We start from the raw sequence: 26,178 nt of genomic DNA, 5'->3' as shown, positions 1-26,178 counted from the left end.
GCCCAGCCTGGTTTAATGAAACGGATTCAGACTCGGAGAAATCTTGTTTATATCTTCATTTAATTCACTTCAGTCCCTCCTGACTCAGCATTCGCCCCCAACAGCAGAGCAGGAGAACTTCAGCAGCTTCAGCAGCTTCAGCAGTAGAAAATGGAAAAAAAAAGCTAATTTCACATTTTACACATTATTCTCATAGGAAACCCCTTTTCACAGCCCTGTTTCTGCAAATTTACAACCACAGTTCCCTCTTACACTCTTATAAAAAAAACTGTCTTTAAATAAAGACAGTTGTTCTATATAGAACCATGAGAACCAGGATGCCTAAATTATACTTGTTAAATGGTTAAACAGGGTCAAACATATCCTCAAATCAGACGATTAAGCTTAAAAATAAGTATAGAAAATGCAACTTTTATACAAAAAACCCCCAAAACTTATTTGACTGCAGACAGAATTAAAATGACAATATATATATATATATATTTTAGACATTGATTTTTCTACTATACATCCATTTCTGCAGATGTACAGTAGATGTTATTATAGTTAAAATTAATTTTGTTTGTTTGTTTGTTGATTTGTGTTTTGTGCCACATATCAGCAACATATTGGCTGTATTATGGCTTCGACAATGTTCGTGACTTCACAGACTTCAGAAATCAGTTTATTCATACGATGAACTTCCAAAAAATTTTGTATTTTAGCTGCTGGAATCCTTTCAAACAGTTCTTTCATATTTGTAACCATATAAACGATATGTCTGGTGGTTAAAAGTGCAGAGCGGTCTACTAAGACGTACTAATCATTTAAGAAAAATTAAGAATTTTTTTTTTTTTTTACAAACCTGCTTCTATATTTGAGCCTGTCGCCGTGCATAGAGAAGAAAACCAGCGTTAATCTGAAGAATTTACACCAATTTTAATGAATAAGTAAATAAGAAGCAAAGATTAAAAGGCAAAATTAAATAATAAAAACTTGATGCCGTGATGCGCCTCTTAAAACTGAAGCCGCATCAGAACAGGCTGTATGGAGTGTAGTGTAATTAGGCCCTAAAATGTAGAACGTAGAATTTCTTATTTATGAAAATAAATATGAAACTCATACTACATATATTCCTTTTTTTATTTCTAGTTTTTTTTTTTTTAAGGAATGAAATGGTCACTGAACCTGACTTTTTTTATTTGTCCATGTTATCCCTCTGTATACACACACAAACAAACCTACCCTATTTTTCCAGACTATAAGCTGCACCTAAAATCCTTTAATTTTCCCAAAAATCATCAGAGCTCCTCATAATCCGGTGCTCCTTATGTATGAAATCCACCAGTCAGGTATTAAGGAGCAGTAAAGTCACTCCACTGAAGTACAGAGTTATACAGGGGTTTTAGTAAAGTTTCTCAAGCACTAAGACTGGAGCAGTATTAGCATTAGCTGCTAACCACAATAAGCGCTAACTCTTTCACTGTTCAGATATGAGTATATTGGATTGTAGCCTGCTGCTAATTAGCATTACCTACTAGCGGTTAGTCCAGCGGGAAAACATGGCGACATCCCTATTTTATACTATTGTCGCTTAAATGCGCCTTACAGTCTGAAAAATACAGTATATATACACAACTCTGGGGAAAAAAGAGACCACTTAAAAAATAATGATGAGTTTCTTTGATTTTACCGAATTAAAAACCTCTGGAATATAATCAAGAGGAAGATGGATGATCACAAACCATCAAACCACCAAACTGAACTGCCCGAAATGTTGCTGCACCAGGAGTAAAGCAGCATAAAGTTATCCAAAAGCAGTGTGTAAGACTGGTGGAGGAGAACATGATGCCAAGATGCATGAAAACTCTTTAACTATTAAAACTTTATGAATATGAACTTGTTTTCTTTGCATTATTTGAGGTCTGAAAGCTTTTTTTTGTTATTTCAGCCATTTCTCATTTTCTGTAAATAAATGCTCTAAATGACTATAAATTAATATTTTTATTTGGAAATTGGGATAAATGTTGTCTGTAGTTTAAAGAATAAATCAACAATGTTCAATTTACTCAAATATAAACCCATAAATACCTATAAAAATCAGAGAAACTGATTCAGAAACTGAAGTGATCTCTTATTTTTTTCCAGAGCTGTGCTTTAGGAATTGTAGAATTCATTATTTAGATCAATAATTTATATCCAACCGTCCACCAGAAGAAGCTGCCTTTGAGCCAAACCCCCAAACCAGATCCCACACCCCTGCACCCCCCCTCCCCCCAACGTAACAGAACACATTCAACACAGTAGAATCTTCTCATATACCACAATTTATCTGTACAAATCCATCAGTCGTACCAACAGCTATCAGCTATCTAATAATATCCGCCCCCGCCTGAGCCCCAGCGTCTCCTTTCAGACATGCTAGCTCTTATGCTAGTCTTTGGTTTACATTGACGCGGTCAGGTGAACTCCACTGGTCCTTAGAGACGCTGCTCGTGTGTGTGTGTGTGTTAGCATTAGCGTTAGCTGAGAGAGACGGACGATAGCCTCGTCTCTGCTGGACACTGAGGAGCCTGGAGAAACCCGAGCGGCTGCTAATCCCACTACTTGCTCACCGACAGCAACAGATTGATCTGGAGGAGAGAAAAAACACACACACACACACACACACACACACACACACACACACACACACACACACACACACACACACACACACACACACAGAAAAACACACAATCGAGTGATTTATCAGTAGAGTTAAGATTCCAGCTCTAGTCCTTTATCTTCTAGATAACCAAGATTGCTATAAAATAAATATCCATCCTCATCCTCCTTTTTTTTGCAAATGTTCCTTTTTCGACGATATATATCGCGATATTAAACAATGCAAGTCCCATAACATCACCAGCCCCACCCCCACCCGAGCTCTGTCTCACGTCTGGACCAATCAAGAGCTGAGTCAGCGCTGAGCTCTCAAAACCCGTGGCATTTTAAAAGGTAAATAAGAGTGTTTGTTTTTCTGGGATTAAAAGTGTGAATTCAGCTGTAACTGGAAATATCTGCACTGATAAACTGTGCTGCACTGAGGAGCACAGCTTTACACACATGCTCACGTTTACAAGCACGTGCTCAACCATGTGGATGATGGAGGCCATGCGTGCGGTTACCTCCCTCATGTTTACTCCCGCACCTCCCCCTCCCCCTCGTGCTTCTCAGGCAGCAGCAGCCTGTCACTCACACAGACACAGAGACAGCGCTGTGTATCTACTTCTTATGTCAATAATCAAAACATTTCAACATGACGTGTTTGATTTAATTGCCTTAAGTGACATGAGCATGCACACATTGCGATGCTGATGCTTAAACAATATATCATGCAGCCCTATTGGCAAGACCTACCAAGCTAAACCAAGTTAATTAAACAAGTCTAACAAGTGCTGGATGTTAATCTACACAGATTTCCCTCCTGAACACTGTTTATACGGGTGCGTTAAGCGTTTCTGATTATTTACAATGTATTTTGAAGCTGGAGAGTTAGTATAAGCATTAGCAGCTAACCGCTAGTGGGTAATGCTAATGCTGCTACAGCAGTGCTAGCCGAGGTCAGCAGCAGGCTAAAGGCTGATAATACCCATCTCTGAACCACCAAAGATCTATCCCTCAGCGTGGTTAGCTGGTTTTGCTAATGTTGCTCCAGCAGTGCTAGCCGGGGTTACCAGTTACCATTACAAGATACGCCTCAACTACACTCACCTGTTCCAAGGACGGGCAGGCGATGATCTGAAGGTCCTCCCCGCTGTACTCCTCCTGCAGGACGTTGTGAAGCTTCTGAAACACCTGCTGGATGTTGTTCTGGATAAAAACAAAGATACTCAGACATTTAGAGATAATATATTTTATTAATATATATTAAATGCATTTATTTACAGTGTTTATTTAATATTTATTTATTTTATTTTTTTCTTACCTAAAATTTTCAATCTCTTTTATACTGTAAATGCTCGGATGCATTGTAAATGAGGGTCACCCTCAATGTACTACAGAGTTAAAATACAGGTTGATTGATTGATTGATTGATTATATATGTGTAGAGTTACAGACTGCAGATCTAACTGTTGCTGATGTTTATCAGCTTTACCTCATTCATCACTGATCAGCTTCTAACCACATTATCTGGGGGTGTAAATTAGGCCTGATTAAAAATGTCAAATAGTTTAAAAACACATTTATTCAAATTAAGGAAGTGTGTTATTGTAGTTAATCATGATTTCTGCAGGAAAAAATATTTGCACAATCATCACTGGAGGTCAGCAGCATTTTAGGAGACATACCACACCCCCTGCAGGCCACAGAGTGACTCCCAGACCCGGGATTTAGCCATGAGGGAAAATTACACCATCAAACCAACAGCAAAAATAAAAACTCAATAAAAACACAGTATAAATACAGTGTGAAACCAAACCCCTCCAGCAGCTCCAGAGGCTCTGGGTCTTTTTCATCAACTATTCTTGAGAAATGTCCAAAACTACAAAACATAGTTTTTATAAAGACATTTTCTGACATTCAACATCATTTTTGTTTTTGGGATTTGTCCAATTTACAGATCTATAACATACATGTAATAACACAAATGCATACAAATCTGCAGCTTAAATCATGCATTTTATGCACACATTTTTTTTTTAATTTCAGAAAAAAAGGAAGAAATACAAAATAATAAAACATAATAAAAATACTTAAACTAACATCACATCCTGCTGCTACAGCCTTAAAATCATTTCATTTATTTTTTTTCTTTTGCATTTTAAAGATAAAAGTAAAGATACTGATACTTAATTTTAGTTAATTTAAGTTGATATTACATAAAACAAAGGTAAGCTGTTAACACATTAACACCCTGAAATGCATACTATGTGTTTTACACTATAATAATAATATACAATCTTTTTACATTATTTAAAAAACTGCACCTTTTCTTGCTTCTTTTTCCGTGCATCCATCCATCCATATTTACATCCATACATACAAACACAAAAAAATTAAGTTTACAATAACTGATAAATTAGTCAGTAAATTAATCAACCAATAATAAAAAAATATTGAAAGATTAATTGATAAATTGATGCTAAATTGTTAGCAGCAGTAACTGATCCCTCATATTGATCACTCTTTCCAGAAGAAAGCTAAATACTAAATTCACCCAATATCTGATCTGAAAGTCAGAAATTTGAATATATGAGTTAAATAAGTTCAGCAGAGCTGCTTTTCACATTTCAGTAACGTTATCTATCTTTACTCACTCGCCCATAAAAATGAAATCCTGTATCTTTAGCCTGGGTGAATAATGAGAGCGAACTCATCAAATCCTCAGGAATCATGAGAATGACATATTCATTATTCAAAACTGCAATTTTATCTAAAAGAGACGAGTCTGAAATAATGAAAAGCTAAAGACAAATCCTGAACACACTCAGAAGAAAAGGTCCAACACAGTTTTATTATGGAAATACAGAGAATTATAGCTGGTACTCACTCTGACAGGTTTAAAGAGAATGAACTCTGTGTCCTTATTGGCCAGATATAAGGACATGCTCTGTAACGTCCCGGGAACCTTGTTCTTCATCACGCGGTACATGGACATCACCAGGTCATTGATCTTCGCTGCAGAGGAATAAAAAATTAAAAATGTGTATTAATGATCAACAAAACGATTAAAAACCAAAGAAAATAAAATATACAATTTTAAAACTAATCTCAGACTTATTTCACATAGTGCAGCATGACTGGATACTGGACACAGCTGAACTTTTAATATATTTATGTTTTGTGATTCTGATATTACCAGTCAAAAATTTTAGTTTTACAGCCCCATTTTTTCCTTTATTCCCTTTTTTCACTTTATTTTTCATGTAAGCTCTTCAAGTCCACTCAATAACCGAAATTATACAAAAAACACTTAACAATTATCCTTTTTTTTTTTTACGAAAAAGTTTTTAGTTGACAATAAGAAAAAGAAATGAACTAAAAGATAATAAAATACTTTTAATATTGTTTTTAAAACTGCTACAGGAAGACGTTTGGCTGACCCACATGGAAACAGCTTTAGCTTTTAGTTTTGTCATATTGTCAAGAGTATCGTTATCGCAAAAAATACCATAAAATATCGTGATATCATTTTCAGGCCATATCGTCCACCCCTAAGGCTCATTGCATCATGTGGGAGACTGGGGTTCAATTCCCGCTCTGGGTGACTACAGAATGCTGCTCTACACCAATAAGAGTCCTTGGGCAAGACGCCTAACTCTACAATGGTCCACTTCTATAATAGAAATGAGCTTGTAAATCACTTTGGATAAGAGTATCAGATAAATGCCAGAAATGTAAATGTAATACATAATAAATATATAATGTAAATGTGATCACATGACCCTGAGACCATGCCCTAATGCCAGGTATGGTAGTTACTGACTGCCAGTCCAGACTGAGCCGGTGGAGAAGGTCTGATGATTATATCACAGCGTTCTGATGAGATAACTGATCCCCAGCTCTGCGTATGATTAATTAATGCATGCTTTAAGTGTTTAATAGTTCATTACAGTCTGTAATTATTAAGAGGAACTCACCAGGCTGAGCCCAGGGCTGCTGGGAGAGGTTGTACGTCGGGCCGCCTTGAATAGCCATCGTTTTTAATGCTGCGACCTGGAGGATCACAGGAGTGAGAGGGGTTAGGATCAGGAACCTATTCTTATTTGGCACAGTGGCAGTTCTGTTTCTGGATAAAGACCATCTTTGGTAAAACTTTACTTGGAGGGTCCATTTGATGGCAACATTGATGCTCAACAAACATTCAACTGCATGTCTATTAAATGCAATTGAACAGAAAGGTGAAAGTAAATTATGTTCTATTGAATGTATCCCTGCATCTAACTCTAACCCAATCTCTAATTTAACATTTTAGGATTGGGATTAGGGTTAGATTTAAAGTTTAGGTTAATGATAGGCTTTATTTTGAACATCCAACCCTATATTCAACATAGGGTTAAGTTGCATTTAATAGAAATTCAGTTGAATGTAAGTTAAAGTCAGTTGAGCGTTAACAAGGCCATAAAATGGACCATACAAGTAAAAAGTGTTCCCCTATCTTTATATCTAATCCGTGTTTTTATGCCATAATTCTGCATAGCAGAAATAATAGGGCTATAATTATTGCGTATACTCTGATGGAGAAGCACAAAATTTCCCAAGGAGAACCACACAGATCTTATAAGCAAACTACACACAGTTCCTGATGGAGAAGAGAACAACAGTTTCTGAATCAGTTTCTCTGATTTTGCTATTTATAGGTTTATGTTTGAGTAAAATGAACATTGTTGTTTTATTCTATAAACTACAGACAACATTTCTCCCAAATTACAAATAAAAATATTCTCATTTAGAGCATTTATTTACAGAATATGAAAGAAATGGCTGAAATAACACAAAATAAAGATGCAGAGCTTTCAGACCTCAAATAATGCAAAGAAAACAAGTTATTCATAATCATAAAGCTTTAGAAATCAGAAATCAATATTTGGTGGAATAAGAACTAATAGGGCAAAGAAAGACCATTCTTAGGAGGGACCAGGTTTCAGTGATTGGTGGAGATCTACAGGAGGTGGAGCTCCCCTCTAAAAACAGGCCTCACGCTTTAATGCCTCAACAAAATCATCTGATGTAAAAATGGAGAGAAAACTAAAAGTTTTATTTTTTTTATTGCAGAGCGATTGAGAGGCTGTAACACAGCACAGAGTCTCTCTCCAGATCAGTCCCACAGCGAGCAGCGCTCTGCTCTCGTCTCTGATTTGATCCTGAAATCACACGTCTGCCACATCGCCCAGACTCGGCGCTTTCATCCCCACAACGAGTCAGACGCTCCAAAGGCGCTAAGTTGACTCTTTAATTTTCTTTTGACTCCCTAAAAAAAGCAGCGGCGTGCTGCGGCATGCTGAAACGCCACGGGCGGAGAATAAACAAGAGCTAGAAACACAGAGCGAGCGAGCGGCGCTCTGTTTCTGTTTAATTTAGAATTGACTTTAAAATTCTTTTAATGGTTTAATTCTCTCAATGGTCTGGATCTCCGAGCGTCTGCCAGATATTATTAGTGACTTAAAGAATGTCTGGAGCGGACTTATCAAATATTCCGATAGCAGAACCCCCCTCAAAAAATGGGTTTTGTTTTTATGCCTTCAGAATCTGGAACCGCTTCCCGCAGATAATCCCCAGACGCCTCTCCTAGCGGCTCATGACACACTTATTCTCTTCTTCCCCGCGTCTCTTCAGATCTCACTGTTATTCTTAGTACCGTAACGAGCTCCGTCCGTTTCCCTTCTTATTATTTTGAAGAGTTTCCAGTTTAACAGCAGAACGGCGTCATTTTTAATCCGTGCAGCGACTCGTTAAGAGCTTTTATTGGGTTTATACGTAGTTCTTCTGTTTTCTGTCTGTTTTAGCTGAAGCGTAGCGTTACAGTCTTGCAGCGGCTCAGTGGTTTCGGACTTCTGAGAAACAAAAAAAAGAGTATTAGAACTCTGATCATACTCTGATGGAGAAGCTCAAAAGTCTCTAAGGAGAACCACACACACACAGACACAGATCTTACAAGCAAACTACACACAGTTCCTGAAGAAAAACTACAGCTACAGCTACAACTACAGGTACTGAAGGAGAATATATAGTAGAGATGCGCCTTTATAAACATTTTAACATTTCAATGACAATGCTATGGGTTGAATTAAGTCAACTAATTAAGTTTTAAATTTAATTTTATTTGATTAAATGACTGAAAACCATGTATTATCTTTCTTCCACGTCACAACTATGTGCTACGTTGTTTTTTGTCCATCACTTAAAATCTCCATAAAATACATTTAGGTTTCTGGCTCAGGTTAAAGGGGTATGAATACTTTTGCAAGCCACTGTGGCTGCCCACCGCTCCGGGCACATGTTCCACAATATTGCTGTGTGTGTATTCTGTGTGCACTTACTAGGAGGTTAAATTTCCCCACTGCGGGACTAGCAAAGGATTTATCTTTTTTTATTTTATTTTATTTTTACACCATCAAAGTTAGCGTGGTTCGATTGAGCAGGTGTGAAAACAGTAATCACACTCGGGTGCAGATCCAACCGAACTCTGGAGCAGTTATTTTGTGGTGAGAATATGATACGGTCTCGATCCGACCCAGATATCAAATACATTCCTTTTATTTGAGCTAAACTGCTGATAAAGTGCAGTTTAATCTGATAAATCAACCAGATAACACTAATTACCACAGCTATGAACACACACTGTCTCTGCTGCTCCATGCTGTTTACACACTGAGCATGGTATGTGCTGTGTTCACTGCTCACAGCATTTCAGCGTTCTGTTTGAAAGCAGCTTCACACAGCGCAGATATACAGATATACACTCTGATACGCATCTCTGACCAATCCGAGGAGACGATAATGTGCTCAAGTGGTTTATTGATGCGTATTTTGGTGCATTTACGTTTATGCCTGTGTGAAAACAAACCAAACAGAGGGAGAAACTCTCAAATAAACAAACGCATCAACTGATCCGGATCATAGAAACTTTCTCACAACTACAGGTAAGAAAATGCTTTCATCTGCTGAATTTTTAGGTTCATTCCTAATAGTTATTAGAAAGAGAACGACACTAATCTTCTAATAAAGGAGAACAACTGTTGCATGGATACAGATCCAAAAGTAGAAAGAAAACTGGACATATTGTTTTTCTACAAAGATACAATATAAATACAAATTTAAATAAAATAAAAGCACCTTGGTGAGAAACTCCTCCAGACTTCCCACAAACATGCGGGTCTGCTGCTGGATGAAATGCTCACAGCTGGACTTCAGGTGTCGGTCAACGTCCTTCTTCGAGTCGATATAGTGCTCCTTTATCTCCGGCGTCCCCTGAAAGAAAACAATAGTGTGTGTGTGTGTGTGTGACTAGATACAGAAGCTGTGCTGAATACGTACTTCTTTTTTTATTACCGTATTTTTCGCACTATAAGGCGTATCAGATTTGAAGGCGCATTGTGCAACACTAGTAAGGAATAAGGGTGTCACCATGTTTTCACTGGGTAGTGAGACCTTTAAAGACAAAGGTCTCACTACCCAGCAAAAATATGCAGCACCATATGTTTAATCTGATATATTAGATAGATAATGCTAATTACCACATGGTCTGCTGCTCCATGCTGTTTACACACTGAGTGTGGGTATGTGCTGCATTCACTGCTCGAAGCCGTGTGGCTCCATTTATCATTTTTTTTTGCGTTCTGTGATAAATCAGCTTCACACTGCACAGCGCTGGATGCTTCTCTTATGAAAACTGTTTATTTAGGAGAGCAAATTGCTTCCGTTTATTTACAGTAAGCTTAGATTTGCAGATTTCCACTAAGGCTAGCCAAGGTTAGCGCTAACAAATGCTGCTCAAGTGTTTCAGTAAGTCAGGGCGACATTAGCTAGCGTTTGGTCCCACATACCTTGTTTTAACACAATAAAAACGTGCCAACTAAAGTCCAATATACTAATCTCTGAATGGTAAAAGAGTTAGTGCTGCGGTTAGCTGCTAATGCTAATGCTGCTCCAGCCTTGGAGATGGAGAAACTTTACTGAAACTCCTGTATTACTCTGTACTTCAACAAAGTGCCTTTACTGCTCCTTAATACCTGACTGGTAGAATTTATACATTCATACACCACATTATGAGAAGCACTGAAGGTATTTTAGGGAAATTAAAGGATTTTAAGTGCACCTTATAGTACAAAACATACGATATTAACAACATTAATCTTCAGAAGTTGGAGATTTACAGCAAGAATCTAAATCTCTGTATGTATGATGTATGTTTAAGTGTATAGAAGCTGATGGAAGTTCTATAACAGCTCTAAATCTAAAGGGATGAGAGTGTGATTGATTGGATGAACAGAAGCGATACCTCCAGCAGGAACTCCAGGATGGCGTTGTGGCTGTTCAGCCGGAAGAATTTGGGCACAGCCTTCGGGTGGAGGATTTTAAAAGCAGCATCTGAGAACAAAGACAGTTTGGATGCTTATTGCAATGGTTCTTCAGTACAACAACGCCATCTGGTGGCAAGGCATGGAGTTCACACACACACACACACACAAAACAATGGATGAATGTTAATTAATGGAATATTTCACGCTTAACAAAGCAACTGAGATTAATACAGTACTGTTAATCATCAGAAACTAATGAGCAGCTTTCACAATAGCGTTTATGAGCACTGGAAGAGTAATCTCCATTATTAATACAGCTGTAGATAAATCCAGAGCAGTCTGTGAACGATTATAATGAGGAAACTGTGAAAAGCTTCACTGAATTGTGAAAAATAAACAGCTCTAGTTTCTCTGACTTTGCTATTTATAGGTTTATGTTGGAGTAAAACATAAATGAACATTGTTGTTTTATTCTATAAACTACAGACAACATTTCTCCCAAATTACAAATAAAAATATTGTCATTTAGAGCATTTATTTACAAAACAAAAAAATAACAAAAAAAGATGCAGAGCTTTCAGACCTCAAATAATGCAAAGAAAACAAGTTCATATTCATAAAGTTTTAAGAGTTCAGAAATCAATATTTGGTGGAATAATCCTGGTTTTTAATCACAGTTTTTTTTCATGCATCTTGGCATCATGTTCTCCTCCACCAGTCTTACACACTGCTTTTGGATAACTTTATGCTGCTTTACTCCTGGTGTAAAAATTCAAGCAGTTCAGTTTGGTGGTTTGATGGTTTGTGATCATCCATCTTCCTCTTGATTAGAGGTTTTAAGTTTAGTAAAATTAAGGTGATGAATTAACTTAAGTTTCCTCTCAGTCAACTCTCTTTCCTCACCTTCAGTATAACAGCAGATCTATACGTGCCAATCAATCACCTAAATAATTCAGATTATAGACTAACTGCAGCAGCAGGGCTCACCAACCAACCCACCCTGCTCTTGAAGAGCTTCCTCCCAGCTCACTACATCTCCACCCACTGATCAATCCCACCTCATCCATCTAATTACTGCCTGCAGCGGAGCTTCATCAGTGGAACAGGGTGTGTATGGGGAGGAACAGATGTGTAACCTGCAGGTTAATAGCTCTACAGTAACAGGACTGCTGACCCAGGTGCTACAGGACGACCATCTAGAAACTGTTCCTCATACACAGTCACTGCTCTGCCATAGAAAACTTATGATCCCCCATTGCTTTACAGTGTGAACGCAGGGTTAGGCGCTTGCGCTGTTTCTCTCTCTCTCTCTCTCTCTCTCTCTCTCGCTATCTCTCTCTCTCACTCTCTCTCTCTCTCTTTTACTGTCTGTCTGTCTGACTTTCTCTCTTTCTCACGCTCTCTCTGTCTCTCTCTCTGTATTTCGCCATCTATCCGTCTCTCTCTCTCTCTCTCTCTGTTACTCACACTCTCTGCATCTGTCTCTCTCTTTCTCACGCTCTCTCTCTTGCTTGCTCTTTCACCTTCTGTCTGCCTCTCTCTCTCTCACTTGCATGCGCCGTCTGTCTGTCTCTCTCTCTTGCTCGCTCTTTTGTAATCTGTCTGTCTCTCGCTCTCTTGCCGTCTGTCTCTCTCTCACTCCCTGTCATCTGTCTCTCCCTCTTATTCTCTCTCTAATACTGAAAAGCATCCAGTAATATGCTTAAAATTTGAATTGAATTTGTTGTTTTTGTTCTTAATAAAGCTCCTCAATCAGACTCATTGTTTTATTTGTTCCAATAAGATCCAAGAGATGGTTTCTCTCACGATAACAGAAGGAGAGAAACCTGATTATTAATAATTTAATAAAAGAGCTCGAGCCCTGTTACAACATCCCATCCCAAAAAACGCACCAAACCGTGGGGTTTATACTGAGGTGTGAACCGAACGGTGAATTATCTGTACCGTTACACCTCTAACAGACACCCACCTCTAGTCTTCTTCAGGTCCAGGGAAATCTCTTTGATGGCGAAATCAGCGTGAAACGGTGCGATCTGTTCCCTCAGGATCAGAAGATGTTTGATGAGGAAAAGCTGGCCGTCGATCTGACTCTGAGAAAACCAGAGAGAACTAATAAAAACACTTATTTATTTATCTCCATATCAGCAACACTAATTAGTGACTTCAAATCTGTTTGTTAAACACAAATCACATCACAGTGCTCCACACGCAGACAAAATACATCAGCAGTGGCAGATTATTAAAAACTGCTATTCTGATACTCAGATACTCTCATTTCCAGTAAAATCACTTAGATATGTTTTTGTGTGTGTGTGTGTGTGTGTGTGAGTGTGTGAGCGTAATTAAAACACTACAGGCTGTATTACTGCCTCAGGGAGGCTTTCTCTCACTTGTAATTTGCACAGTTGTCTGTTGAAATTAAATGAAAATGAACATCCATATATTCTTACATGTATTTAAAGCAGAGCAGCATGATCACGTACGCAGTAGAAAACACATCCAATTAAACAAACCATGGGTCACACAAAACACCAACATGTAAAATCCAACAATGGCATATATATATATATATATATATATATATATATATATATATATATATATATATATATATATATATATATATATATATATATATATACAGCTCTGGAAAAAAATAAGAGAGCACTTAAAAATGATGAGTTTCTTTGATTTTACCAAATTAAAAACCTCTGGAATATAATCAAGAGGAAGATGGATGATCACAAACCATCAAACCACCAAACTGAACTGCTTGAATTTTTGCACCAGGGGTAAAGCAGCATAAAGTTATCCAAAAGCAGTGTGTAAGACTGGTGGAGGAGAACATGATGCCAAGATGCATGAAAAAAACTGTGATTAAAAACCAACCAGGGTTATTCCACCAAATATTGATTTTTCTGAGGTCTGAAAGCTCTGCATCTTTTTTTGTTATTTCAGTCATTTCTTATTTCCTGTAAATAAATGCTCTAAATGAGAATATTTTATTTGGAAATTGGGAGAAATGTTGTCTGTAGTTTATAGAATAAAACAACAATGTTAATTTTACTCAAACATAAACCTATAAATAGCACAATCAGAGAAACTGATTCAGAAACTGAAGTGCCCTCTTCATTTTCTTTCCAGAGCTGTAGGTTTGTAAATTTGTCAATTGTCTTTTAATACATGAGAAAAATACATAAAAATAAACAATTACAGTAAGTAACCAACAGAAACCCAAACCCTCCCTCCGGGGTCTCAGTATGTAGATGATTGAAAGCTGAGTTTTGCTCAGTTTACTGCGGGGCTCAGTTCAGTCCAGGAGCTTCTGCAGCAGGAGCTAAAGCTAACGCTAGCGCTAAAGCTAAAGCAGTGCGTGTCTAGAGGGATTTGTCACAGACAGGCTTTGATGCTGAAAGCTTTCACCCCTCTTAGACTGAGCTTCACCAGGGTGCACCTCCACACACACACACATATACACACAGCTCACACACACACACACACACACACTGTACACATTACTGTATTCTGATATATGCAGCTCAGTATGAGAAGTTATTATTAATGAGATAAACTCTATTCCAGTTCTCAGTTCTAAGTGGCTGATGGGGTTGTTCAGAACTAAAAAAAAAATAATACACTAAAATATTCAGTAATAAACTACCTATAAACATCATACATCAAACATTACTGCATAAACTGCATATTAACAGGCAGCTGACTGCTTAGTAAAACATCATTAGGTGATTATTAGGTTAAATTACATTATTTCCCCCCCTGTTAATAGTAAATGTATTTATATAACTGCATATCCCAATGATCTGATCATAGTAACTTAATTATGACTGTTGGCTGATTGATACTGATCTAATTTCTGTGATTTAGATTTATTATTTTTTTAAATTCCATTTTTTCCCCAATTTACACAGCCAATTACCCAACCCACTCATTAGGACTCCTCCCCAAAACACACCACGAGGGTTAAGAATACCTAGCACACGCCTCCTCCGACACATGTGACATCAGATCCCACCTCTTTTTTAACTAAATATAAAACTAAATATAAAATATAACTCTCGAGAGGACAGCAGCGCAGCGACTTGGTTCTGATACATCAGCTCACAGACGCAGCCTTGTGCTGATCCACATCACCCTAGGAGTGATAAGAGTATACAGAGAGCGCCATCTACTGTACTGTACCCACCCAGAGAGAAACAGCAAGGACAACTGGGCTCTCTCGGGGCTCTGGCAGCTGATGGCAAGCAGCATGGATGAGCATTTACTCAGCGTAGGTAAGAAGATGGATAAACACTTCAGAAATGAGTAGCGTTTTTGGATATTTTAGATTTAAAAGATAAAATGTCTGTGTGTAAAGATTGAAAAAACACATTAGAACTGTAATTCGAATTAATTGTGAAAATCGCCCTGCACTACTATGCTGAGCTTTTCCTTTAAAGCAGCTGCTTTTACCTTATTTTTGAGAATATCTTCTGAAGCTTTGAGGAGAGACTGGATACAGGCGGACAGCGCCTCCTGGGACAGACCCTGAAACACAGCCCTCTGAAACACACAGATAAAACACTTATTAACCCACTAACACACAATCCACAATCATTTTAATCAGGATCATAAACACACTGTCACCACCACTGAAGTGTGAGAGTGTGTGTGTGTGTGTGTGTGTGTGTGTATATACTCACATCTATGCAGCGGTAGAGTTTAGACAGACAGACCAGAGTGCGTCTGACCGTGGGATACCACATGCCGTGCAGATCAGCTGGAGACACACTCGCCGGCACCCGTGAACTTTCAACGCCACCTGGTGGCCAAATAATAGCAGATAAAGATAATGAGCAATAATGGCAGATGTTGCAAACTAATATGTACATAGGATAAAACGTATAAAAAATAAAGACTAATCAGTACATAACAATGTATTATAGTTTGAAAATAATTAAAAGTAATACTAATAACAGTCATTTACCACTATTCCATGCTATTAAGTCTATTTTAAAGCCTGTACCAGTCTGAGAAATTGGTTTTATTGTTTGCTTTCGTTTGCACTGACCGGAACTGATGAGCTTCCGGGACTCCGGGTCTTCCAGCTGAACATCAGAGAAGGACGAGTCCGGTGAGTTCAGCCTCAACTGCTCCTCCTTCAGAGACTGAGCGATTTTCTACAACACACACACACACACACACACACACACACACACATTTATTAATACCAGTAAATCATCATACAGTGTCAGATAACATATATTATTTAATACATTTAATATACAAATAATATCAGGATACTTCATGGTATTCATATTTTAAGAATACACTACTGCAACAAAATACAAATTTAAGTTTTATCACTGCATACGATGTTATATGGCACACCCCTAACTGAGATATTAAAAAAAAAATAATAATAATAATTTTTCAGATTTGTAACAGAAGCCAATGATCCATAATATTATTATACTAATAATAATAAAAATGCACTTTAAATATCTCCATATATCCAGGATTAAAGTAAAATAAATGATACTGGGCAGATATAATCTGTCTCTAGTAGATATATAATGGAAAATGAAATGAGAACAGTGTGTTTTTCTTCTGATAAAAACAGTAAAAAAGTAGAACCCTGATGTGATAATTAGATAATTATGGATGGTTGATATGGCACCACATTTCAGTTCTAACCTCCATCATCTGCAGTTTCTCAGGGTAGGCCAGGTCCCCGGGGGCGGGGCTATAGCCGCTGATGTCTGTCTGGATGTAAATGTGGGTTCTGTAGACCAAACGCTCCTGAACGTCCTCCAGCATCTGCTTTACCACCGCCTCGAACGCTCCCAACTGCACCGCTGGAGAACACACACACACACACACACACACACAGTTATGCTGTGCTTTAGATGCAGGACCTTCATAAAAGTGCAGAATTACCATGAAAAAAGAGCTACACATAATATAGGAATAATAATAAAGAACCTAGATTTAACCCAAACAATCATCGAAGGCCAATCAGTGTCCTAGGCCTGATAAACTCCAGCACTCAAGAGATGATATTTCTAAAAACTCTTAAATGGACAGGCTTAAAAAATATAATAATAAAAGACAATATAATATATGATACGAAAAGAACTATAAACAAACAGCAAAACTTAGGATCTTAGTAATATACAGCTCCAAAAAAATATAAGGGATAAACTTCTAAATTATTATCTTCTCTGATTTTACTATTTAAAGATATGTGTTTGAATAAAATGAGTGTTGTTTTTTGTTTTTTATTCTATAAACTATTGACCATTTATCTTCCTCTTGATTATATTCCAGATGTTTTTTTTTAATTGATAAATCAAACAAACTCAAATCAAAGAACATTTTTAGGTGGTCTATATTTTTTTCCAGATCTGTATTTGAACAAACATACAAATAAACATAATAGAAAATAATATACAAAAATAATCTCGATTATCAATTATTACTGAGGTTATGTTTATGTAGTTATTGTTATTTAAGAAAAGTCGCTAAATTGCAAGTCAATACAATACAGGACCAATATTATATGATATGATTATTTTTTTTATATTTATCTACTATTGTTGTGGACGTGATCCTCCAGCATTTCGTTCTTCAAGATTCCACAGAGTTCAGAAAGCGTCTCCAGGTGAACCACGTGGATGATGAGCGGCCGCAGCACGTCGTACAGAGACAGACACAACTTCTCCAGCAGCTCACTGAGAAAAAACACAAACACAGGCTTTCAGACAGCAGTTTATTATACATATACAGCATTAATAATCCACACAATACAGCATATCTGAGGTCAGAACTCACTCCAGTTTGGCCGTGGGTTTGGAGAAGAACTCGCTGTAGAGCTGGTTTTCATCCTGACACACATGAGCCATGAAGGCACAGCCACTGCGCACCTGAGAGAACAGCACAGGTGAGACGTGTAGGAAAAGTTCAGGCGCTTCTCTAGTTTACCATGGAACATGCTAGAAAACATTGCTAACAAACACTAACTGTAACATTGAACACTGAACTAGTAGTAGGAACAGGGGGGTCACCATGTTTTCCTTTTTTCTAAATTCAGACACTGGGTGGCGAAACCGGTGAAGCTAAACTAAGCTAAGTAAACAAAACTGTAATTCTTAAAAGTCAAACGAGAGCTGGATGTTAATCCACACAGATTTCTCTCCTGAAAACTATTTATTTGGGTGAGTAAAGTGCTTCTGTTTATTTACAGTAAGCTTAGATTCACAAATTTCTCCAGCACTAAGGCTGGAGCATTAGCATTAGCTGCTAACCGCTAGCACCTGCGCTCCATTGAGGAACCCTGAGTGTTCCAAAAAGCCAGGGTGATATTAGCTAGCAGTTCATCTCATGTAGCTTGTTTTAACGTGGTAAACATGTAGGCAACAGTCTGATATACTCGCCTCTGAACAGCCAAAGAGCTAGCGCTTAGCGTGGTTAGTGGGTAATGCTAATGCTTCTCCAGCAGTGCTAGCTGGAGGAGTATTGGTGTGTGTGTGTAGGTGGGGTTGGGGTGCAGTGTGATGAGTACTGACCAGAGCACAGTGGTCTTTGTTGCTCTGACTGGTGAGGTCAGTGATGGTGGAGTTGATGCTGGGGCTCAGCAGCGCCTCCCTCTGTTCTAAATAAGACTGGTGGATATCATCCAGCAGCTGCTGATACCTGAGAGAGAGAGAGAGAGAGAGATACAGAGAAATGCTTAATTAAATAATACTTTATACCAAATTGATCCACACTTTCTGATCAGCCTTAGAAGCCACTAAACCCTAAACCATTTTTTTTCATTAACAGTTGAAATGTGTTTTTTGCAGTAATATAATATACCAGTCCTGTTTAAAATGTTATAAACATTTCCTAACCTAACCTGTGTCTCACAGCTATCAGATACACACTGCTGCTACTGCAGCTCAACCAATCAGCTCTCCCTCCTGAGATACTTCTCAAATAATATCAATTTACAATATATTATTATTATTATTATTGAAGATATTAGATGCATTACAGTATTAAAATTCCCAGCCACAATCCCTTTCTTTCTTCAGTGAACAAATACATTTGATTCAGTTTGTATTAATATTATCCGTCAAGCTACAGTATTAATATATTCAAAAGTTTTAGGGAGTTTCATCAAAAGTGCTAAATAAAATTATTCTAATTCCAAATGAGATCAATTCTGGAACTTTTTTCTGAGCTGTGGATCGATTACATAATTCTATTCCTTTATTTCATAAGAGAATAATTGCTGTTTGCTGTTGTTTTTCTATTTTACTTGGATAAAAATACTGATACAGTGAGGAACAGCAGCAGGAGCTCCTCAGATAAAGTACTGTTTGTATTTCTCTACAGGCAGGACAGCATGAGACAAGTGTTTGACTCCCCAGAGCTGAGCTTTCGGTATTAGCTTGTTATGCTAACTAGCTAGTGTTAGCTAGCAGGCTGAATCTGCTTCTTTGGCCCAACACAGCACTTCATAGCGCTCCACAGCGCCTCTAGTGGTATGGCTGTACAGGATCAACCAGTACTTTGTTTATAGTGAAAGGGAAAATACAAAACTTACTCTGGTATTTTTTCAGACCGCTGTTCGACCTGCTCAATGAGTGTCTGAAAATAAAAAAGAGCATATTAAATAAATAATAAATAAATCAAACCCTAAATGAAAGAGAAGCTGCTGTGTTTGGTAGAAGGTAAACGGTGAGCGGGTCTTACTCTGAGTTTAGGCGCCGCCGCTCTGAACTTTACGTAGTAAAGCGTGAAGGCGTTGTCTGCATTAGCCACGCCCAGCGGGTCCTGCTGAGACAGAAGCACAGCGCTCAGTTTACTCTCTGATAGAAACACACTCACCTGTTTTACCTGTTTATAGAGATTAATAACAGTGCAGCAGTGCTGACCCGCTTGGTGAGCTGGCTGGTGAGGTTCTGCAGGGTGCTGACGGCGTGGGTCCTGATCAGCTGCATGGCTTTAGACAGACACTGCCTGAACTTAGCCAGATAAACTGGGTGATCCTTAAAATTAGGCTGCAGAGAGAGAGAGACAGGATCAGTCAAATTTTAAAAGTCAAATTTAATGCTTTTTTTTTCCCCCAACAAATATCATTTAAGACCCAGAAATGCAGTCATAATTTCATTGGCAGAAAATAATTTATTGTTTTGTAAATCCAAACGTAACATTTCCAATTTGTTATCATTTATTTTGTTTAATTGAGCCAACATAACATATGTAAGTTGCATTATGTTCAAAAATACAGTGAATTGCTGGTAAGAATCAGAAAGAATAATGAAAACACTTAAAAGAACATGTTGCTCAGAAAAAAGAGAAAATTATCAATTAAATTGTAGTGATGTTTATAATATTAATACTAATGCTAACACCATTGCTACTTCTACTAATACTACTACTACTAATAATAATAATAATAAAAATAATAATAATAATAATAATAACAATACTAAAAAAATTAATAATAAAAAAAAAATAATAATAATAATAACAACAATAACAATAATAATAAAAATTATTAAAGTATCATTTATCATTTATCATTATCTGATTTGGCCATAGCTTTAAATTGGTGCCTGTTAACATAAAAACCCACAAAAACAAACTTTTAAAGCATACAGACAATGAGTGCATTAAACGAACCATCTGTAAATGTAATACAATACATCTTATTTACCTGAATACAATTTAATTACCCAGATTTTTATTTAAGACATTTTAAGACTTGTAAAGGACCTGGATTAGACATAAATTTACATAGAGTATTTGAGAATTTGATTCAAATACTCAAAGAAGTCTTTAAAACACAGTAATGTACAAATATACAATATACCCCCCCCTCCCCCTCCCTCTTCACACCCACAGTGTGAGACTCACGTGTGCAGAGACATACTCAATACAGTCGTCTAGTTTGGACAGCATGGGGACGAAGCCCTCGCTGTTCACCGACAGAGTGGGAGAGTTCAGTTTCTGAACAGAAAATTAAAAAACAGAATTAAAATACAAGTTAAAACAAGCGAACGTCAGTAATCGCAGTGCAGAACCGTACCGTGTTGATGTTCTCCAGCTCATTAAAATACGAGAGTTTCTGCTGGATGCTCTCGGCCAGATCCACCAGCTCAGACTGCAGAACATAAAACACAATCAGATTCACACTCAAAACAACCCAAAACAGCACTACTGAAACAGCACTACTGAAACATCACTACTGAAACAGCGCTACTGAAACAGTACTACTGAAACTGCAGTGCAGAAACAGCACTACTAATACAGCACTACACAAACAGCACTACACAAACAGCACTACACAATACCACTACTTAAACATCACTACTGAAACAGCACTATTAAAAAGCGCAACTGAAACAGTACTACTGAAACAGCACTACTGAAACAGCACTACTGAAACATCACTACTGAAACAGCACTATTAAAAAGCACTACTGAAACAGTACTACTGAAACAGTACTACTGAAACAGCACTACTGAAACAGCACTATTAAAAAGCGCTTCTGAAACAGTACTACTGAAACAGCACTACTGAATCAGCACTATTAAACAGTACTACTGAAACAGCACTACTGAAACAGCACTACTGAAACAGCACTACTGAAACAGCACTACTGAAACAGTACTACTGAAACAGCACTACTGAAACAGCACTACTGAATCAGCACTATTAAACAGCACTACTGAAACAGTACTACTGAAACAGCACTACTGAAACATCACTACTGAAACAGCACTATTAAAAAGCGCTACTGAAACAGTACTACTGAAACAGCACTATTTAAAAAGCACTACTGAAACAGTACTACTGAAACAGCACTACTGAAACAGTACTACTGAAACAGCACTACTGAAACAACACTACTGAAACAGCACTATTAAAAAGCGCTACTGAAACAGTACTACTGAAACAGCACTACTGAAACAGCACTACTGAAACAGCACTACTGAAACAGCACTACTAAAACAGCACTACTAAAACAGCTCAACTGAAACAGCGCTACTGAAACAGCGCTACTGAAACAGCGCTACTGAAACAGCACTATTTAAAAGCACTAAATAACAGAACTACAGAACAGCACTAAATTACTGAACAGCAGTATTGCATACTAAGACTAAATATCACTACTACTAGATCACTAATAAACACTTAGCTGCACCACTGAACAGTACTACTGAACATTGAACAACACTGTTAAAAAGCACTATTAAAAACAGCACTACTGGACAGAACTACTGAATAACATCAATGAACATCATTACAAAACAGCACTACTGAAATAGCAGCACTAAAAAGAACTACTGAACAATAGCACTACTGAACAGCACTACTGAATTCTAATACTACATATCACTACTACTAGATCACTACTGAACAGCATCACTGAACAGCACTATTAAACAACAGCACTACTGATAATTACTTTACAGCAATACTGAACACCACTAAACAACAGCACCGAACCACACTACTGAACCACACCACCACTGAACAGCAGTACTAAACACACACACACACACACACACACACACACACACACCTGCTCCTTCAGCAGCTGCTCACAGGCTTCATGCAGAGTGCCGGTTTTAGTGGAGACGAACAGGTACTGCTTCTGCAGAGAGTCCAGATGTTCCAGCGCCGCCGAGACGTCCGTCAGGATCGCATCACACTGATCCTGATAACAACTCAAGCACTCGCGGGTTCTCCTACAACAGAGCGGAGTTACCGTTACTGGTTCTGCTTAATCTGACTGTGTACACAATATATATCACACACACACACAAACACACACACCTGTACTTGGCTCCTTCGTCCTGGTCCATCTGAGCCTGCAGTTTGGAGAACCAGGAGAAGAACTGCAGCAGAGAGAGATCAGTGATCAGAACACAAATCACTCATTTTGCACAAAGAACCAGAAACCACACAAGACAGAACTCAGAACCGTGCAGGATCCGTACCTGCTGAGCGGTCTCTATCCGCCGGTCCTCCATGTCCAGCATCTGGAAGCCCTTCAGCAGGACGTCCTCAGTAGATGCAGGAATAGCGGCAGGGAAGAGGGAGCGAGACGGCAGGGAGCACAGGTCTTCTATGGGCAACTGGAGAAGAACCAGAACACGGGGAACCATCAAATCCAGTACAGAACATTAAAAACTGCACTAATATTAATTTAAACATCAAGTTTTACCATCCATCTTCCCATCAACTCTGACCAGCTTGAAGAAAAGCATCCCCATAGCAAAGATGCTGCCACCACCATGTTTCACAGTGGGGGTGGTGTGTTAAAAGGGATGAGCACCTTCCCCTACATGGCTTGTGGAAAATGTTGTATGTCTTTCATTTAACAATTTTTCAGGACTTATAGTTGTCCTGTGGACAGATTCTCCTAATCCACCTGAGCTGTGGATCTCTGCAGCTCCTCCAGAGTGACCATGGGTCTCTTGGCTGCTTCTCTGAGTAGTGCTCTTCTTGCTTGATCTGTCAGTTTGGGTGGATCATGGCCTTGTCTTGGTAGGCTTGTAGTTTTAGAACAATTTTTCGGGTTCATTTTTGGATGATGGATTGAACAGTGCTGCTTGGGAAGATCAAAGCTTGGGATATGTTTTTATAACCTAACCCTGCTTAAAACTTCTGCTCCACAACTTTATCTCTGACCTGTCTGGTGAGTTTCGTTCTTGGTCTTCATGCTGCTGTTTGTTCACTAGTGGGCGGGTAGGTAGGAAGGTAGATGGATAGGTAGGTAAGTAAGTAGATAGTTAGGTAGGTAGATGAGTAAGTAGGTAGGTAGGTAGATAGGTAAGTAAGTAGATAGTTAGGTAGGTAGATGAGTAAGTAGGTAGGTAGGTGAGTAAGTAGTTAAGTAGGTAGGTAGGTAGGTAGGTAGGTAGGTAGATGAGTAAGTAAGTAGATAGGTGAGTAAGTAGGTAGGTAGGCGAGTAAGAAGGTATGGAGGTAGGTGGCTGATTGATCTTTACTAATATGGGATATTGATTTATGCATGTATAAAAGTCAGAGTACTGTAGGTAATGTTTATAAATCTGAACAGTGAAAGATAAGGGTCAGCTTGTTACTCGAACTGTCAGTTCCACCTTAAGAGAAGCAGCAGGTACATACAGGAACCTCGGGCGCCAGAAAGGAACTGCTGCAGCATTTAAGGTGGAACAGACAATTCTAAAAACTGACTGATAACTTTTAATAAACCAGTGAAATGTGTGAGTGTGTGTTACTGAAGAGTGTCAGAGTGTGTGTGTGTGTGTGTATAAGTGTGTGTGTGTTTGTGTACCTCTGAGGGTAGCTCCAGGCTCTCGGCGGATCTCCGGATCTCCTCCACAGACTCGCTCTGTTTGTGGGTGAGGGAGCTCCAGCCGCTCCGCTCCTCCGCGCGCTGCTCCCCGCGCGGCTCCGCGCGCTCCTCTCCCCGCGGCTCGGTCCGGCTCTCGCGCTCTCCGTCTCCGTCTCTCTCCGGCTTCATCTTCATCATCTTCCTACTCAGCCGCGGCCGGGGGACGTCATCACAACACACCGTCTTCCGCTTACAGACGGAAGAGGCGCGCCTGCGTCACGCCACTAACGCCGAATAAAGCAAAATAAAAGCCAAGGCTACAATAAAAGTCTTTAATTTTTATTTTTTTTACTTCTTACTAAAAATAAATTATATGACTAAATTATAAGTAGACTAATAACATAATTAATAATATAACATAACTATAATATAAATCTATAATAATAATCATAATAATCTTAATAATAATAATCACAATAACAATAATAATAATAATAACAATAGTATTAACAGCTACATGTAATTATTATTATTATTATTATTATTATTATTATTATTATTATTATTATTATTATTATTATTATTATTATTATCCTCCAAATGGATTAATAATTTATAAATAAATAAATAAATAAATAAATAAATACATTTATAAATACGTTTATTATTGTTTATTATTAAGTTTGTCAAGCTTTCTGCATATGTCTGTGTCATTAATATACATTTATATAAATTCATAAAATATAATAGAACATCTGAAAAACAATATATAAAAACATTTATTTTATTTATGCATATCAAATGTACGATTACATTTTAATATTTTGACTTTACAGTGGTGGGTATCCTTTTAGTGTATCCTAGTGTACCTGTATCACATTAATTGGTAATTAAAGCAGGGTGTACAAACATAAAATATAATATACTCAATAAAGAATCGGTAGTAAATCTAATTTAAACTTGGAAAAGTTATCACAAAACTATTCAAATAAACTACATCAATGCAATTACTTCCAAAACTGCACTTTTCCTTAAGGCCTACATTTCATTTCAGGACAGAACATTGTAAGGATGGTGAAACATTTCTGACACTTTCATTTTTAAACAGTATTTATTAAACAATTTGATGTTTGACAGAGATCTGAGAGCAGGACAGAGTGCATCATGGTGGATGGGGTTGGAGGAGAAACTGAACAATACAGAACACGAGATTGGACAACAGACATCATGTGACATGTTGACTATTTTTTTATGTTTTCTTCACAATGCAGAAATCAAGCACCTCATAATTACAGGTAAAGTGCAGCAGGGCTTGAACTGAACTCACAGCGACATTATTATAAACCCAGTCAAACTGTAGAAGGTGCTGATCAGTGTCTGTGCGTCCATGCAGCATGTCTGTGCTTCTGTCAGTAACCGGGATTTCTGTTCCTGAGCTCCTGATGATCCTGGTGGGAGTTTACGTGATCCTGATGATCCTGATGATCCTGAAACGTGTCGTGTTATTGAAGTACCCATAGTCTTCAGCCTTTTGCTGTTGTGAAGCATCACAGCAAACACAAGGTGCAAAAACCTGTGGAGTGTTTAAGTGTTTTTGGCTAACTTGACCAGGTTCTTTAAGCCAGATTAACTGTGCATTAAGGAAAATACAAACTAGTGCAATTAAAGCAAAATCACCAAGCACAGGAAGGACACGCTACACCACTGACCTCTGACACGTGGGATTGGATGAGTTTAATTGATGAGCATCAGTACTGGCTACAGACAAAAAAAAATACATGATGTGAAAATAGCCACTAGATTTTGAGTTTGAAGAGAGAGATGTAGCTGCTGGAGAGGACAGCGAGGCACAATTTACCTTTTGATAAATAATAAAA

At 38.0% G+C, this 26,178-nt stretch overlaps 1 protein-coding gene across 2 annotated transcripts; it reads right to left on the bottom strand.

Annotated features, from left to right (window-relative positions):
- Positions 1–273: 273 nt before the first annotated feature.
- cog3 (component of oligomeric golgi complex 3) lies at positions 274–24,571 on the bottom strand. Of its 2 annotated transcripts, XM_022665644.2 has the most exons (23): positions 24,302–24,571; positions 22,980–23,117; positions 22,816–22,877; positions 22,562–22,727; positions 21,061–21,135; positions 20,889–20,981; positions 19,904–20,029; positions 19,722–19,802; positions 19,573–19,616; positions 18,551–18,677; positions 17,817–17,908; positions 17,577–17,716; positions 16,680–16,840; positions 16,054–16,162; positions 15,686–15,804; positions 15,456–15,545; positions 12,958–13,078; positions 10,967–11,055; positions 9,802–9,936; positions 6,606–6,681; positions 5,516–5,643; positions 3,736–3,834; positions 274–2,612 (listed from the first exon to the last, which is right to left on the bottom strand). In XM_022665644.2, the coding sequence occupies exons 1-23, from the start codon at positions 24,497–24,499 to the stop codon at positions 2,583–2,585; spliced, it is 2,499 nt and encodes an 832-aa protein (XP_022521365.2). In that variant the 5' UTR covers positions 24,500–24,571; the 3' UTR covers positions 274–2,582. The 2 variants fall into 2 exon arrangements, with proteins under 2 accessions (XP_022521365.2, XP_049341230.1); XM_049485273.1 differs by lacking the exons at positions 274–2,612; positions 3,736–3,834; positions 5,516–5,643; positions 6,606–6,681 and adding an exon at positions 7,408–8,519.
- Positions 24,572–26,178: the final 1,607 nt, after the last annotated feature.

This window comes from Astyanax mexicanus, chromosome 11 (assembly GCF_023375975.1).
Source record: "Astyanax mexicanus isolate ESR-SI-001 chromosome 11, AstMex3_surface, whole genome shotgun sequence".
Taxonomy (NCBI): domain Eukaryota; kingdom Metazoa; phylum Chordata; class Actinopteri; order Characiformes; family Acestrorhamphidae; genus Astyanax; species Astyanax mexicanus.
This window is presented reverse-complemented; position numbering and strand designations above follow the sequence as displayed.

Excerpts from the sequence above, each read along its gene's own strand:
- cog3 (XM_022665644.2), bottom strand. The coding sequence starts at position 24,499 with ATGATGAAGATGAAGCCGGAGAGAGACGGAGACGGAGAGCGCGAGAGC. Across the intron at positions 23,118-24,301 it reads GCCTGGAGCTACCCTCAGAG|TTGCCCATAGAAGACCTGTG; the intron begins GTACACAAACAC and ends GTTCTTCTCCAG. Across the intron at positions 20,030-20,888 it reads TTGAGTATGTCTCTGCACAC|CCTAATTTTAAGGATCACCC; the intron begins GTGAGTCTCACA and ends CTCTCTCTGCAG.